General features: G+C 39.5%; 1 protein-coding gene across 2 annotated transcripts in view; it reads right to left on the reverse strand.

The window, feature by feature from the left end:
* The window catches only part of LOC146480801 (tudor domain-containing protein 7-like), a 34,769-nt gene continuing 17,663 nt past the window's right edge, over positions 1-17,106 (reverse strand). The window contains exons 14-28 of one of the 2 annotated variants that reach the window (XM_085109165.1): positions 16,813-16,913; positions 16,465-16,525; positions 15,258-15,460; positions 13,382-13,491; positions 12,628-12,751; positions 11,365-11,493; positions 10,203-10,427; positions 9,130-9,162; positions 8,720-8,773; positions 7,764-7,906; positions 6,241-6,439; positions 5,066-5,131; positions 4,596-4,712; positions 3,950-4,067; positions 1-2,728 (exon numbers count right to left, since the gene is read on the reverse strand). In XM_085109165.1, the coding sequence (XP_084965291.1) occupies positions 2,484-2,728; positions 3,950-4,067; positions 4,596-4,712; positions 5,066-5,131; positions 6,241-6,439; positions 7,764-7,906; positions 8,720-8,773; positions 9,130-9,162; positions 10,203-10,427; positions 11,365-11,493; positions 12,628-12,751; positions 13,382-13,491; positions 15,258-15,460; positions 16,465-16,525; positions 16,813-16,913 (1,928 nt within the window). In that variant the 3' untranslated portion in view covers positions 1-2,483. Of the gene's footprint in view, positions 2,729-3,949; positions 4,068-4,595; positions 4,713-5,065; positions 5,132-6,240; positions 6,440-7,763; positions 7,907-8,719; positions 8,777-9,129; positions 9,163-10,202; positions 10,428-11,364; positions 11,494-12,627; positions 12,752-13,381; positions 13,492-15,257; positions 15,461-16,464; positions 16,526-16,812; positions 16,914-17,106 lie in introns of both variants that reach the window. The other variant, XM_085109164.1, reaches the window with a different exon arrangement.

Raw genomic sequence — 17,106 nt, forward strand, 5'->3', positions numbered from 1 at the left:
TGAAGCTGAAGCCTTTTTTAATATTTCCTTAAATAAAATTACTATAAATTCGAAACATTTAATATAAAAACAAGTATTTTAAAACACTCTAATCCTGATCTAGAGACTTGTAAATCATCTTGTCCATAACCTGTCCTTAGACTGTAAGGCAAGCTCTGCTTAAACTATGTAATCTGTTTTGAAGATTATTTTTAAGGATTGGGATTGGCCTTTAAAAATAATAGGAGCAGGAAGGGTGCGGTGGGAGTTTTCCACAAAGCAACGCTCATTGAAAAATACTATTCGCGGCCTTAGTAGCTAAATCAGATCGCGCGAAAAACGTTGTCCACAGGTTTGGTATATATATACCCGATTGAAAAAACGCAACCTCGTTCCAGGGTCCTTCATGGGAACGAGGTTGGAAGAAAACGTTCTCCCGTACAAAGTGTGAAATGTAAACAATGCGACCTGATGGAATTAAGGGGTGATGTAATTGCGCATGTTTTGCTCTTTATCTGCCACAAACAAAAATTGTAAGCCCTTGAAACCGCACGTGCTTTTATATTCTAACAGGAAGAATGCAAATAAGCTCAAAAAGTCAATCGCTTCACAGCAAGCTGTTGGGTCTTACTTTCCTGTGGTGCTGTTTATTATGCTGTACAAGGCGGTTCTAACTTTTGAGCCTGTGGATGAAATCCTAAAGGCTAATGAGCAGTACTTTCCTGTGGCGCCGTTTATTATGATGTACAAAGTAGTACTAACTTTTACGTTTGTGACTGAAATCACAATGTGAATTAATCTGTGAAGCAGAACTTCCCTGTGGATAAAAATCTGAAGTGAAATCATTCGAATCACGACGTCTATTGAACTACTTTTCATCGATCGTTTTATTATTTTCCACTTTTAAAACAAAATGTTCTTTGGCATTATCAAACGCCAAGGCGCCAAACGCAATGCTCTGAGAGAGTGAAATCTTCAAATCAGTATTTGCCACGAAATTACAGTAACTAAGGCAAACAACAAAAACTACCAAAAACTGCTTTCAGGACAACATATTAACTAAATCAAGTAGCTACAAACATGAAAAGATGGAAGCTCTAAATTAATGTTCACTTCTACAATTATCTTGTTCCATACGCAACTTTCCCTCAGTGTACCTGTCTCGCGAGTGACCAGTTATTTCAAATGTTTGAATCAAGAATCACGGTAGCCTGCGAGCAAGCTCTCTATAGAACCTCTTCACTAGGCTGTCATGTTGAGTCTCGGGGGGGAATAAAAAGCTTTGTTTTCGCACGGCAAGCCTCGGCCAGGCGCGAATTCAGTGCGAAGCTTGCCGTGAAAAAACAAAGCTTTTTATTCTCCTGAGACTCAACATGGCCGCCGTGTGATAAAGGACCATAAGGTCAGCCGCGAGAGGATATAGCGCTTGCTGGGGCGGTCCCGCCCCAATCCCCTCGCGGCTGAGCTATAATAGAGAGCTTGTTCGCAGGCTAGAATCACGCCTTCAGTTTTTGAAACATGACATTTTTCAACGTTTAATTTAAACTCAAGAAATTTCCACGAATATTCGGATCTCTTATTTCTAATTCACGTTCGAGCGTGGGTTCAAATATCCGAAATACTGGTCATTGTGAGTACAGTGACTGTCTAAATGCCTTTTTATAAAGCTCCCTCCTTCACCGCCACTACACAAGTAGCCTTGTCACGCAAAGTTCGTCTTCAGAAGAGGAGTGGAATAGAATACAGAGCTATCGCGTAACGCAATGTTTTTGTCCACTAGAATCCACGTATAAAACACTGCGTGATACAGGGTACGGTTACAAAATATTGCGTGACGTCCCTCACAACATTATACTGGTTGACAAAAACGTTACGTGACATTTTCAATCTCATCAGAGATTGAAAATGTCACGCAACGTTTTTGTCAACCTGTAATATTACCCTCCATGTACACAGAAACCTTTAGTGACGTGTTTACGTTTATCACGCAATTCAATTATTCACCCCGCACGTTGAAATAAAAGTTGCGTTACGCTATAAAGCTCATCAGTGCAATTCGATCTTTTGCTCCCCGATTCTATCTGTTGCGTGTGTTGTTGCGTGACACTAATGAGAGCTGGAAAGGAACCAAAAGCCTCGTAAAGGATTAACTTCTTAGCCTTGTCTTCAAAAGCTGCGTGATACTAGCAGGGGAGCTGTTCTTCGTCGCTTGTTTTTCTCTCCGATAGCAGATCCTGTTCTGTTCTGTTAGAGAGCACTGACTCTGAGTTGAGCATGACTAACTTGCCATTTTAATTTATTCACCGTGTTGAGTTGACTTTTCTCACTGGTATATCACTAAATTAATTTTCCAGCCAAATCTCTTGATCTTTTGTCAATTTTTCCTGCCATTGCTTCTCCTGTTTTCCATCCCAATCTCTTCATAGCTCTGTTTACCCTTCTTCACCAGCCTTAGGCTTATTTTCTAACCAATGTCTTCCTTTACGTTCTCATTTATTTTCCATCTAGCTTCCGTTTATTTTTCTTGCCAACCCTTCACTGACCAACACATCAGCAATCAACAAGTCTTCGTTTTTTTCTGAAGTGTCGTAAAGTTCAAGTGATATTTTAGTTTCCCCGTTTATTGATCGGCTGTGGTTAGCCTCGCCCTTTGGCTTTGCCACAAGTTTCTTGCCCGCTGTCAGCTGCTCAAACCGCCGAATAGCTTCCTCAGACCACTCCGCTAAGTCATCTCCTACTGGCTCTACCCCTACACAGGAGAACAAATGGAACTTTCACTATACAGCTACCACCTTAAACAGGAAATTCCGGTTCAAAAGGGGAATGGCCTGGCAATTCTCACCTTCAGTTGTCAATCAACCATCTACAGCGAACAACATTGGTCTTTTTCAACGACCCTTACTGATAAAATTGGTTAAGTTTTCGGAACAAACCCAGTTAACCGAATTACCAACGTCTTGTACTGCTGTGGTGATAGAGCGGTTTTCAATCGAGTGTCGTAAAACCAAAACCAAAGCAATTACTCTGGCCAATCACAACAGGTGCAAGCAGCGCAATGAACCAATCAGAATTAGAGCAAGTACATGTAACCGGCGCCAAGCGCGGGAAAACACGATTGGTTTTGGTTTGGATTCCCATTGGTTGAGAAAGTTGGCGCGAGTTTTGTTAACCAATCACAGAGCGTAGTAATGCAAAACCAAAGCAAACGCGAAATTACTTTCGACACACAATTGAAAATTGCTCTATTTTGAAATTGAGGCATATTTCTTCCAGAGTCAACAACGTGAAACGACTGGAAGCATTTCGCGCTCATATAGGTGTGAGAGAAAGGAGGGGCTTGCCCGTTTATGGCAGAACTTCTTTTTTAACCTTTTTTTCAGCAAAAAGCGCTGTTTAAGTCAAGAAAATCCATCTATTGACCAATACGTCAGCAAATTAGAGCCAAACTATCAAAAAGGTGGTTTGTAACGTACTAAACGTTCAAATCTGGGAAAGGTGCAGAGAACATTTCTCTTTACCCGTTTCTCTGTGAATTCGTTGTCCGTGTTATTCTCTTCCTCTTTTTTTGACTGTTTCTGATAAGTTTCTAGTCCACTTAAATCCTGCTTAAAAAGTGTTCACCTCGCCCTCCAAGAAAAGTAAACATTTGCAATTACAGGTAGTGTTCAGTAGGTTGGCGAAATTTTTTTCGGTTTTGCACAGAAAAATTGTCAGCCTTTTTGTGCATAACTCCGGTAAAACCCGATCTTCCTCATTTTGGTATATTTTCGAAGATCCTTTCCTTCTCTGCTAGATTAGCGTCAAAGTTTTAACTATGATTAGCGTCGAAAATATTCCGTGCCGCTAGAACTGATGACGTCACAACTGGTACAATGTGTATTGTGTTATTTAAACGGTTAAGGTTAGTGTTTCGTATAAACGTGACGTAATATAACCAGCAAAATTCAGGGTTTACGTCTGCTCTACATACCGTGAAGGCATCCTTGTACAGCCATAAGCGGGAGTTGTTTAAACTCGTCTGGTAAGGCTTGGAGACTGGTTGCTGGCACAATTCCAAAATCGCCATAATCAGCAAATCGCACGCACGTCTAAGAAGAAAATAAACAAACCCGTCGGTGGATAAATTCCCACAATGTGGCACTCAGCAGTAGTTTACAGTCAGTGTGGTCCGGTTTATGGCGCTGAGCAAGATAGTTCTAAAGTGTGCATTATACTGTACAAGGTGGTTCTAAATGTTGAGACTGTGGGTGAAATCCTAAAGCCTGACCATTCAAATGAAAGCTACTGAGCAGTACTTTCTGTGGTGCTGTTTATTATGCTGTACAAGGTGGTTCTAACTTTGAGTCTGTGGATGAAATCCTAAAGTGTGACCATTCAAATGAAAGCTACTGAGCAGTACTTTCCTGTGGTGCTGTTTATTATGCTGTACAAGGTGGTTCTAACTTTTGAGTCTGGGGGAGTGTACCCCGACTAGGTCTCCCCTTGGTAGTTTAGACCCTCCCCCCAGGTTGCGCTCGCCTTTGCAAACCAAGATGGCGGGAGTTCGACCGAAGCGTAAGAGACTCGAAAATCCCATGGAAAAATAGGGATTGTGAACAGTCTAGTATGATACTGACCTGTTGTGGAGACAGAGAAGCCTTGATCACTGCTCTGTACCAAGTCTTATCCTCTGCATTCAGCACGGCACACAACGCACCAGGTTTTATCTCCCTAAAAGGAGTTCTTTCTTTGTTCTGCAATAAAGAAAATGATACACAGCTAAAGCTCTGTCAGTGGGCGGGGACAGGGAGGGATGGGGTGGGGAGGAATCTGGAATAAAATGGGATGGAAGCCAGGAGCAAAATGAAAATGTGAGAAAGTAGGACAAATTATACAAAGCTGTATAATATTCTGCACTTAGCAAAAGGTAAGGAAATGGGAATCACCAAGGTAGCCGTAAAAGTTGGGGGTTCAAAAAGCCCCTGCCCCCTGTCCCCTGTCCCGTGAGGCCTCTGTCCCTTCATTTATTTAGTGACAATGATTTGCTAGTCCCCCCTACCCCACCCCCGAAAGAAAAAAATCAGTACAACAAACAAATACAACATACCGTGTAATAGTCTTGTATTTTTTCTTCAAGCTCCTCTTTCTGTTGCAGCAATTCTAAACACTGAAACTAGAACAATGACACAGAGTGCATTACATATAACATAGAAAGTTGTGGGAAAGGCATCTGTGAGTTCAGGTAACTTTACTATTTTAATCTCCATGTCACCATCTCATTTTTACTATGGTTTGTCAAATCCTTGCTACGTCCAAATGATGACGAGAAAAAAAGTTAAAGTAACACAGTGTGCATTACACATAACACAGAAACAGTAGGGCCAAAGGAATCTTTAAGTTAACGTAACTTTATTATTTTAATCTGTATGCCAACATTTCACTATGTTTTGTCAAATCCTTGGTACATCGAGATGATGAGCAGAAAAAAAATTAAGTAACAGTGTGCCCATTTCTAACCACAGAAGGCTCAGCTTACCAAATTATACAACACAATTATCTCATTCACAGTAAACTAGCTTTAGACAAGTGAAAGGAGCATATTGTCAAATTATAACCACAAAACTTTGAGGCCATCATATCCTATGTATTCATGACAACAGCCTTAACCCTTTAAGCCCTGACAGTGATCAGTATAAAATTTCTCCTTGTAATATCAATGCTTATTCAACCCCTGAGGGAATGAGAATTAAGGATATGATAACACAAGGTGAATTTTCTTTATATTTTAATACCTTCTCCACAGTACTTTTATAAGAAAAGTATAATGATAAGATAGGAGAATTTGTTCTTTGTTCTTTCTTATTTGAATTTGTTCTTTAGGGGTTTAATGGTTAATACCCTTCTCGACACAGGACCATTCTCTCCCATGAGGAGCATGTGACAAGCCCCCATAGAAGGCCATTAAGCTTTAGACTAGTGAAAAAAATAACAGTAGTGTGTTGCTTCAAAGTTTCAAAGTTAAAAAAAAGTTTCAAAAAAAGTTTCAAACTTAATTCAAAAATTTAGCAAAAAAGAGACTGCCCTGCAGGTACTGAGAGCTAATCTAGGCAGGCCAGACTTACAACTGTTTAAGGATAAAATTGATATTATTACAGTTATTACAATCAAAGACAGAACAAATAGAATCTAGGGGAGGTAGGGAAATCACGAGTAACACACACACAAAAAAAGAAAAAAGTCGAAAAAGTAACGAAAAACAAAAATTACAGGTTGCATTCTCACCATGAAAAGGCTGGGATCATCAAATTCTAGAATAGAGATATCAACCCAAGGCTTTGAGAGATCCAGAGATGGAGAACAACTGGCCATCTTGTCACCTTCATCCTGTGATTTTCCGGTTTCTGATGAGCTTTCAGAAGTCACGCTGTCTCCATCCCCAGAACCAGCCTCATCAAACGCTTCTGCTGCAGCCTCTTCATTCCTGTCAGAAAGCAATACATTCAGGAAAGAAAATGGGTCTTCTTTGCTGCAGCCACAGTTGTTTTAGTGATTCACTCAGTTATCTCAAAATATACTGAAAATTATGGGGGTAGCAAATGTATTGCAGCGTTCACAGCATGCACTTGCTACCAGTGTGGCCCACATTTACAGGCCATAATTGATGCCATAATTACGTAGGCTGCATTTGTTAATTCTCACCCCAACTCTCTGTTTTTTAGTTTTTCAAGTTCTCAGGTTTCCTCCTTCTACAAAAACCTTCTAAATTCTAATTACCTTATTATAAGAAATTAACAAGACACGTTGACAACGCGAAGAAAATTTACGTTACACTAAATTAACGCGAATTTTTCAAAAGTTAGGTTTACATGCATTAAATTAACGCGAATTTTCCGATAAGCAACTTGCTTTATTTACTGCGATTTTCATAATTCTGCAAACTCGCACTTTACATTTCTGAATGCCAAACTGCGTTTTGGCTTCCGTCAATAAAACCTTCCAAGACAAGTGCACGGATGTTTCTGAGTTTTTTTTAAAGCCGAAAATTTGGTTTTGAACTAGACCCTATCAATTCAAAAGATAGTGACTCTGAAGAACCAATAGAGGAGTCATGAACTAATAAGGTTTTGTAAAATAACGATGTTGTAAAATAGCGTGCATTAAATTTACATTGACATTAATTAAGATACTTTAAATTAACGCGAATTTTGTAAAATCGCGGTAATAAAGTGCATTGTTTATTTCCTATAATAAGGTAGATTTGAAAACAGTGGATTTAGAGTCACTGTGCCACTTAGAAAATATTTCTTACTTTTCATTATTATTTTTTCCCCTCACTTTCTTTTGTTTTTCCCTCCCTTCCCTTTAATGTTCCGTTTTTCTACTCTTTTCTTGTTTCATTTTAGTACAATAAAATTTATTTTGTCCCATTTTGTTTTTTTTTTCTTGTTGTTCTATTTGTTCGTCCACTCACCAGGCTTAAAATATACCACCAAATTTATTCCGTTGAGCACATGCCACACATTGACATTCCAATCCTAGCAGTATGCAGGATGTTTGTCCCATGAACCTAGTTTAATGGCCTTAGCTCCCACGAGTCTCCTGTAGCTCAGTGGTAGAGCATCCGAACTAGTAATCAGAAGGTCTTAGGTTCGACTCCTGATAGGAGCACTCGGAATTTATTTTACCAAGTATGTCTGTGTCACTGAATAAAACATCATTCTCATCTTTTTGTTCTTGTTCCAATTTTAATCATTTGTTTATTACCATAGTTTGGTTTATTTAACCCAGTAATAAACAGCACCCACCCAGCAGAAGATGGTTGTTCTTCAACGCCAGTCTGAGTGTTGGTCTCCACTCCAATAAGCTCAGCAAAGTTTACCAAAGTCTGCTCATCTTCCTCTGAAGGAATGAATAATCTTACTACAGGCACATCACCAGCTTGCACCACCTACAACAATAATCATGAACATCAGCCATTTGTCTACTGTCATTGCCTATTTAACAAATGAATTTCACGGCCAACGAGTTGGCTATCTATCATCGCACATCCAACAAGACTGAACGCGTGGAATAATTGTTTTATTAAAAATAATCAAGAAACATTTCTAGATCTTGCTGGCTTTGCTTTGCAAGAACAACTAGAAGACAATTTAATGGTCGCTATTTCTCGGGCATGGTATAATGGCTCATATACCATTGGTCTCTAAGCCAATCAAATCCCTGGAATTGCATTATACAATGATCCAGTTTTTAATAATAAGACATGGGTTAGTGTTACAACATAAATAAAGTAAGGTATGCACTGATGGGTCAATCAAGCATTTACTATTATTTTGTCCATGGGTGCACGCTGGCACAAGTTAGCGCACGCTCTGACCATCACACGTTAATTTTTGCAGAGCATAATTCTGGTTTAGTGGTGGAGCTTTCTAATGTTTTGAACAAAAAAAAACCCTTTATGTCAATTGCAATACGGACAGTTGCACACAGGAGGTTTGCTTATGGATGCACTTGGGAGGTTTGCTGAGCAATCAAGAAGCTAGAGTTGCTCTCAGTTATGCCTCAAACAACTCTTACTGACACTTCTTTTGTGCTTAGCAACCTCCTGTGTGTATCCATAACTCAATAGTGTACACTGAGCCATTTACAATTTGTTAAACAAAATAGTTATCACAGTGGGTCATTTATCAATCTCTGATTCTTGCTATGATTGAGATGTAAAAAGAAATCAACTTCATATATTCTGTAATGGTATGCTTACCTCAAGTAAAACATTTCTTTCCATAATTTCATAAGCTTGTTCTTCAGTCAAGGGCTTCTATGGTGTGACAAGAAACAGTCAATATGATTTTAAGTGAACATGCAATTTTTCAACAACTGAGGTGCTGGGGGGTCTACGACCAAAATCTAGGGGTGATGGGAGGGGGGGAAAGATGTAACATCCTAAATTAACAACAATTATTTTTCTGAAATTGGTTGTATCTTTGACGAAAAACAAAAATCAACCTAAAATTCAACATACACCCTTTATTCCTTAACTCTTTAGTTTCACCAATCACCATCACAAACTGGTAAAAACCAAGCATAAACATTGTACCCCAAACCAAGAAACTAACAGAAGCGAGTCTCTGTATAGTAGAAAGTGTGGTTCAGATTTCATTGATCTCTCACCTTATCTGTACCTTCTAGCTGACATTCCAAAGCCTGGTAAAAGAAAAGCAAATGGTGATTAAATAATATATTACATATGTACCAATTATTGGTACATATGTAAGTAAAATATCAAGGTTTTTTTTAAGATATCAACAGTAAATGTAGCCCACAAACCACATGAAAAAAAAATGTTATTTACAAGTAAGTGTTGAAGTACTCAGCATTGTTAAGCGCTAATTGGGGACACTAGAAAATCAGTGAAACAAATATACAAAAGTTCGTTGAAAATCCCAACTGGTGGGAGGCAAACCAGTTGGCTCTTAACAAAGTGTGGCCTTGGATTTGAAAACAGGGCTACTATAGCATGAAACAAATCCAAGTGGTCAGAGCGGGACTTCAACCCCAGACCTCTGGATTACAAAACATAGTCTGGTTCCCTAACCTCTCGGCCATGCCACCTCCCCAACATAAAATAAAATGCCCTTGTATTGGATAGTTGGGCAAGACAGTTTTTTTTTTTTTTTTGGAATGTCAGCATTTGACATAGAAAGAACACACTCCTAATACAGATTGGAGTCGAGATTGTATGGGACAGTCAATCTATCAATGAATGGATCTTGGGACGCCTATCTGGCATCGACTGCAGATTTTGCAGGAACGGATGACATCATCACCAACTTCGCAAAGAGCCTGGGATCAAGATCATCCAACGCACTCCATAGTCTTTGATTATTACTAGTGTTATGTAAATTGTGTTCATTTGTTAGCGGCTGTTGCATTTTGCTTTGGTCAATCATTGTATTAATTTTAGATACTGTAGCCACATCTATTGAACATCTCCCCCCCCCCCCCCCCCCCCTCTAGCTTGCTTTTCCACAAAAGTGAATTATCAGCATCACACCACATAAAGAACAGTACAGCCGTCATCACACGTTAAAACTTTTAGCTGACACTTGTGTGCAACAGCGCTGCGAAACGAAACCGACCATGTTACACAGTGCAACGCCTGCTGAAACTTGTTTCGCAGCACCATTGCACACAAGTTTCAGGTAAAAGTTTCCACGTGTAACAGTGGCTTAAGAACAAAGTACCTGGAATGGAAGTGAGTTGACATGACTGATCGCTCTAGTTGGTTCACGTAGGCTGGATATCGGCAGTTCCTCTATGTTTCCATAGTCAACATACTGAACTTCAACTTGTCTATCAGGTAAAACTTTGGTTATGATGGCTCTGTACCAGGCCTCATCCATGGAACACTTGGCACAGCAAATCTTATCTTTATAAGGAGTGGACACAAACTCTGCAGCTTTTGTTGGCTACAAACAGGAGAAAACAAAGGTCATCAACTTTCCTAACTAGATAAACCCACACCTTATCACGGTAGTGGGACTCAGGTATGTCTAATGCTCCATTCATACCAAGGCTTAAACACGTTTAAAAGCTGTTTAGTTATTGAACACAGTTTAAAACTGTTTCCTTCATAAAAGCTGCTTTTGGATTTTGTTGACTTCAGATCTAGCACAAATGAAAGCATAAGTTAAAGTTTATAAGTTCAATCCTATGTCAAAGCCAATGCTTCAGCTTTCCATTACCAATTTTCATTTTGTTAAACCTGATTTAATTAAACATGTTTAGTTGGTGTGAATGGGTTCTAAGAAGGTTAAATCAACTACTCCTGCCCAGTGACTTCAAATCAGTCCCTGGCCCTTTGGGTCAGTGGATGGGAGTGAAGCAAACACCCCACCATGTAACAGAAACATCCATGGGTCCAAGTATAGAAAACAAGTACATGAAGGGGTAAGTTTCCAAAAAAAAAAAAAAAAAAAAAACAGTGGTGCTGCATGGATGGGGAGTGGAAATGAAGTATTGTGGGTTGATAACATAGTTTGGCCCCTGTAAAGAGATTTCAGTGCTGATGTTTCAAGCATAAGAGCATCTGTAAAATTCAAAAGGCTCTTAATAAGTTCTCCTTCGGCACACAGATTGATTATCATAATGAATGATACTTTTGTATTTAGTTTTTGATCTTAAATTTGGAACTAAATTTTAAGAATTAACCTACAGCTTTTTTGTTGCTTCCACAATTTGGAAACATCATAGGCTAATTCTTCGAGAAAAATAGACAAGGAACTATGTTTCTTGTACAGTGATGAGACTATGTGCCAAATTAGAGCTCATTTGGACCAATTCCTATTTCATGCCCAAAGCTCCACTTGGGATAGTTTTGGACCGAGTCCTTCAATTTTACCGTACCTGTGAATAATGTTCACTAATATCCTCCATGAGTTCCTCCAATCGTGTTGTGCCACCTCCAGGAATCTGTACAAATATGTGACCTTCTTGTGTCACATATGTGACAAAAACTCCAATCTGTTCTCCAGGCTAACAAAAAAAAAGAGACAATACACATGCTTTCAAAAATTCATTTAATTCATAAACCCATTGACCCCTAAAATGGTTGATAATATATCACATGCAGTGACTTTATATCGATAAACCTCCTCCTTATTAGTATGTGGTGTTTTATCAGCTGATAAAACGCTCCTTATTAGTATGCGGTGTTTTTCTGGTATGCTTATTTCCAACATTCACAAAAGCATAATTGCTATGAACTCTCTCGACAGACGTTTCTCCAGGAATGTTTTTAAAGCCGTTCAACAAACTCGCAGCACGTGTTTTATCGGGTCTGAAACCACTCAGCTGCGCCTCATGGTTTTAAACCCGATGAAACACTGCTGCTCGTTTTTTAAACATTACTTGATGTATAGATCCTCCTTAGGGTCCCTTCTGTCACACAAAAAAATCAAAGATTTTGAAACACTCACTTTGAGGAAGCTTTTCACGATTTACCACCATTCTGGATAAAGAAAAATCCCAGCCATTTTCCTAACCTTTCACTGGCCCTGCATGGAAATCCTAAATTGATTGATCACCTTAAAGATGTTTTTTGAAATTCTCAAAAAAACTATAGGCTGGATAAAATCCTCTGATTTTTTATTGACTTTGAGGTGGAATTTAAAATTTTCCTAACTTGTTGCTTAATCCTTTTACTTTTCCTTGATCTTGGAAAAAAATATACTTGTCATTGACTTTCCGCTAAAATAATGTCAAAGCTCTGTTTATAATTAACACAAAAAAATTATTTCAAGAAGTTGCTACTGAGCAAACTCAAAAAGCATGACCACTTCGTTCCGCTTAAATCAACAAATCAACTGTGCTGCAACCACAGTAATCAGACAGGACCTCAGCCAAAAGACAAGAATAAAACAAAAGCTACCACAATTACTATTACTTTTATGTATCAAATCTGATTGGCTCCATTTTTTTTCTTATGTGATACTAACAATAGAATCCCAGACAAAATTCTAGTATTCACGCAATATAAACTTGTTATCTTGTTTTCCCATGTCACACCAGCAAAAACAGAATGAAAGTAGCCAGTGTTGTCAGAACTCTTTATAAACCCCATTTCAACTTTTAATTTTTTTTTAAGCTTAATTGCATGCAAGTCAGTACCTTTGGTAGAACTGGCACCATTTCTGCATCAGGAATTACTAATGACCGTAACACTGTGTTAATGTTTATGTCGGCAACTTCAGAAGATGTGTCAAACAGCTCAACTGATGCTGAATTACCATTCCTACAAACACAGCACAATAAACATTAAACAACAAAGCCTGAGGTAACACATTCAAGAGAGAAAGCGTGCCATGAATGATATACTTAATACTTTCACTATTAATTGGTGCACCAGAAAATAAGGGGCATTTTCCATTTAGCTAAAAATGTTCACTTCAACAAGTTTAAATGCAAAATGGCACATACAGATTCAACAGAAATTTACTGTAACAAACAGATGACCTTCAGAGGTAAAAGAAATCACTGTTCCATTTGCACAAAATTTCCTTTTGCATTTCAAAACAAGGCTTTTTGCCCAGATGGGAAAAAAAACTTTCCATTTGACACGGCAAGTTTCCGTAATTTTTGACCAAACATTTTGGCTCAGTGGATGGTGTCCCTGTTCTGTTTAAGGGTTTTCTGCAATCAGGGAAAATTTTACACAGTGGGGTGATTAACACCATACCCAACCATCACAGCTTTCTTTTTTCATTCAATATATAAACGTTGCACTAACTACAAACCAATGCCACAGTAATAATAATCTTTTCATAACGCTTCACTCCCACGATGAAGGTTAACGTCATATATATTAATTAGTAGTAGTTGCTGCAACCAACTCATTAATTTTATCGGTGGAAATGATATTTACCTCTTTACAACTTCGGCCACAAGATCCTTGTTGAGTGTCATGTGTTTGAGTTTAAGGATAACTTCTGCATTCTTCGTTTTTGGAAGTCCATTGAGACTAATAGTGCAAGCCTTGAGGAAATACAAACCACTTTAATTAGAAAATAAACATAGAGTAAGGGGGGGAGGGATGTGGAGAGGGGAGAAGAATAAGAACACAAAAGGAAGGAGAAAGGAATGGGAGAAGGATGAAAAGGAGGGAGGGAGGGAAGAAAATAGGGAGGCAAAAAAGGAAGGAAGGAAGGAAGAAAGAAAGAACAAAGAAAGGGAGAGAGGGAGCAATGGAGGGAGCTGAGAAAGAAAGAGGGGAGTCATGGAGGGACGAAAGAAGGAAAGAAAGGAGGGAGGGAGAGCAGACAACTAGGCAGGAATGGAGGGAGTCAGAAAGGCAAGGGAAAGAGGAAAAGAAGAAACAAGTCAGGGAAGGAGGGAAGTAAAGAAGGAAGGACTGTAGCAGGAAGAAGAAGATAGGGCAGGAGGGAGGGAGGAAAGAAAGAAGTAAGGAAGGACTGTAGCAGATGGGGAAAGGTAGGGCAGGAGAGAGGGAGGAAGGAAGGAGGGACTTTTGAAAAAGGAGGAAGGTAGGGCACAAAAGAAGGGGTAAGGTAGGGCACAAAAGAAGGAGGAAGGAAGGAAGAACTGTAGCAGAAGGGGGAAGGTAGGGCAGGAGAGAGGGAGGAAGGAAGGAAGGACTGTTGAAGAAGGAGGAAGGTAGGGCACAAAAGAAGGAGGAAGGAAGGAAGGACTGTAGCAGAAGGAGGAAGGTAGGGCACAAAAGAAGGAGGAAGGAAGGAAGGACTGTAGCAGAAGGGGGAAGGTAGGGCAGGAGAGAGGGAGGAAGGAAGGAAGGACTGTTGAAGAAGGAGGAAGGTAGGGCATAAAAGAAGGAGGAAGGAAGGAAGGACTATAGCAGAAAGAGGAAGGTAGGGCACAAAAGAAGGAGGAAGGAAGGACTGTAGCAGAAGGGGGAAGGTAGGACAGGAGAGAGGAAGGAAGGAAGGAAGGACTGTTGAAGAAGGAGGAAGGTAGGCACAAAAGAAGGTGGAAGGAGGGAAGGAATGTAGCAGAAGGGGGAAGGTAGGGCACAAAAGAAGTGGGAAGGAAGGAAGGACTGTAGCAGAAGGGGGAAGGTAGGGCAGGAGAGAGGGAGGAAGGAAGGAAGGACTGTTGAAGAAGGAGGAAGGTAGGGCATAAAAGAAGATGAAAGGAAGGAAGGACTGTAGCAGAAGGAGGAAGGTAGGGCACAAAAGAAGGAGGAAGGAAGGAGTGTAGCAGAAGGGGGAAGGTAGGGCAGGAGAGAGGGAGGAAGGAAGGAAGGAAGGACTGTTGAAGAAGGAGGAAGGTAGGCACAAAAGAAGGAGGAAGGAAGGAAGGAAGGAAGGAAGGAAGGAAGGAAGGAAGGAAGGAAGGAAGGAAGGACTGTAGCAGAAGGGGAAATGTAAGGCAGGAAAGAAGGAGGAAGAAAGGCAGGAAGGACTGCAGCAGAAGGGGAAATGTAGGGCAGGAAAGAAGGAGGAAGGAAGGAAGGAAGGACTGTAAAAGAAGGGGGAAGGTAGGGCAGGAGAGAGGGAGGAAGGACGGAAGGACTGTAGTAGAAGGGAAAAGGTAGGGCAGGAAAGAAGGAGGAAGGAAGGAAGGAAGGACTGTAGCAGAAGGGGAAATGTAAGGCAGGAAAGAAGGAGGAAGGAAGGCAGGAAGGACTGTAGCAGAACGGGAAATGTAGGGCAGGAAAGAAGGAGGAAGAAAGGAAGGAAGGACTGTAGTAGAAGGGAAAAGGTAGGGCAGGAGAGAGGGAGGAAGGAAGGAAGGAAGGAGAGGTTCTGTTAGTAATAATATACCTGGAAGGGTAGTTCTAAAAATCTTGGTGGAATACTCCTCAGACTTGAGATGGGAACTGTCCCACTATCGCCATAATCCAGGTACTCTATATGAACCTTATCCCCCTTGACTTTAAGAACCTTGACACGATACCACAGACCTTCTGAATGGATCTCTTTGGAATATATGGCAAATACACCACCAGGGTTGATTTTAAGTGCTCCTGAAGGAACAAAATAAAATAGTTTACAAACATGGTGAGAACCTGTGTAAATACAAATAAGTACCAAGAAAATACTGTCCAGGCACTATCTTGACATTCACTGGCATTGCACAGCCCGTCAAAATGTCCAGCAGCCAGCAATTTTGCTGCCTACTCTTACACTTATTAATAAGAAATACAAGGCATACTAACTCAACTTGTAACCAAAAGAAAAGGCTTTAAATCTATACCTACAATAATTATATGCATTTGTAGCTAAATGAGGTTAAGATTTAACCCAATAACGGAGGTGCACAAATTTTGTCTGGAATGTTCAATTTTTGTTTTACTCTTTACATTGCTGTCAAGTACATTGTGCTTGCTTAATAACTTCCCTTTGCTTCTCCCACTTAAGCTACTGGTGAAACATGGCTATGATTTCAAATAAAAGCTGAACATTACAGAATGTCATCTTCAAAAAATTAATTGTCAAAAATGTGGCTGAGTTTACCACAAAATGCACCAGATGCAACTACTTGAAGTTGTTATTTTCAGGTCCTTGCTGCCTAGACTCATTTTACAGGGTTCATAGTCTTTTGAGCTTTTGAAATTCCATGACTTTCCATGACCTTTTCCATGACTTCTCCAAGTTTTCCATGACCTAAATTTGACCATTTTCATGGAAATCATCTTTCATTTCAATTTATTTTGTACTTTTTAATAAACATCATTTTCCATGACTTTCCATGACCCACACCTAAATTCCATGACTTTCCAGGCCTGGAAAATGAAATTCTAAAATTATTACTGACATGACTTTCCAGGTTTTCCATGACCCATACGAACCCTGATTTTATCCAGCCTACTATTACTGAATGTTTAAACAGGCCAGGGCTGGCATGTAGTCATATTTCATGCTTCTAAATTTAGAGCATGAAGATAAGCATCCGACAGCTTGTTCCATCTGTTGAACCTACTTGCTTTCCTTAACACTCCTTAAACTCACACAGAAAATATCAACTGACCTTCAGAACTTGGTTCTTCATAATGACACATCATGCTCTGTTCAAGGGCTGTCAGTTTTTCCTAACAAGTAGTAAAAAAAAAAACAACAACAATAAAATCAGTCTTTTAACTTTCCATTAACAAAACAATATCAAGGAGTGAAAATGCAATGAAAAAGATGTTGTACAACAGCATTGTAGCCAAGTCAAAAAGGACTGTTTTGTTATTAGTACAGTTCAGCACTAATGTGGATGAAAAGTGAAAGATTGAAATGTATTGAAATATAGCTGAAACAGATACTGCTTGATGAATACTGAAAGTTAGGGAATAAGTACAATGGGCTAACCACCACAAATGAGCACACTTACTGAATAATTTTCACCAGAAAGATTGACACAGATGTTGTCAGTGCTGTGGACATTGCAAACAAACACATCCAGGTAATCTTCATCAGGAATTTGAACTCTTTCTGGCAAAGCAAAGAAAAGATGAGTGTAAGAATAGCTTTAAATGAAGGTGAACAGAGGGACAAGCCCATTTAAAATGGAACAAGCTGGATCACACTTCCTATATACATTAAGCTGAAGGAAATAGTTAGATGTACTTTTCGTTAACATTTCATGAAGCATTTCTTGCCATTTTGTAGGCATGCGCTATAAGAG

The sequence above is a fragment of the Pavona decussata genome, unplaced genomic scaffold, assembly GCF_977016875.1.
Source record: "Pavona decussata unplaced genomic scaffold, jaPavDecu1.1 SCAFFOLD_52, whole genome shotgun sequence".
In the NCBI taxonomy this organism is placed as follows: domain Eukaryota; kingdom Metazoa; phylum Cnidaria; class Anthozoa; order Scleractinia; family Agariciidae; genus Pavona; species Pavona decussata.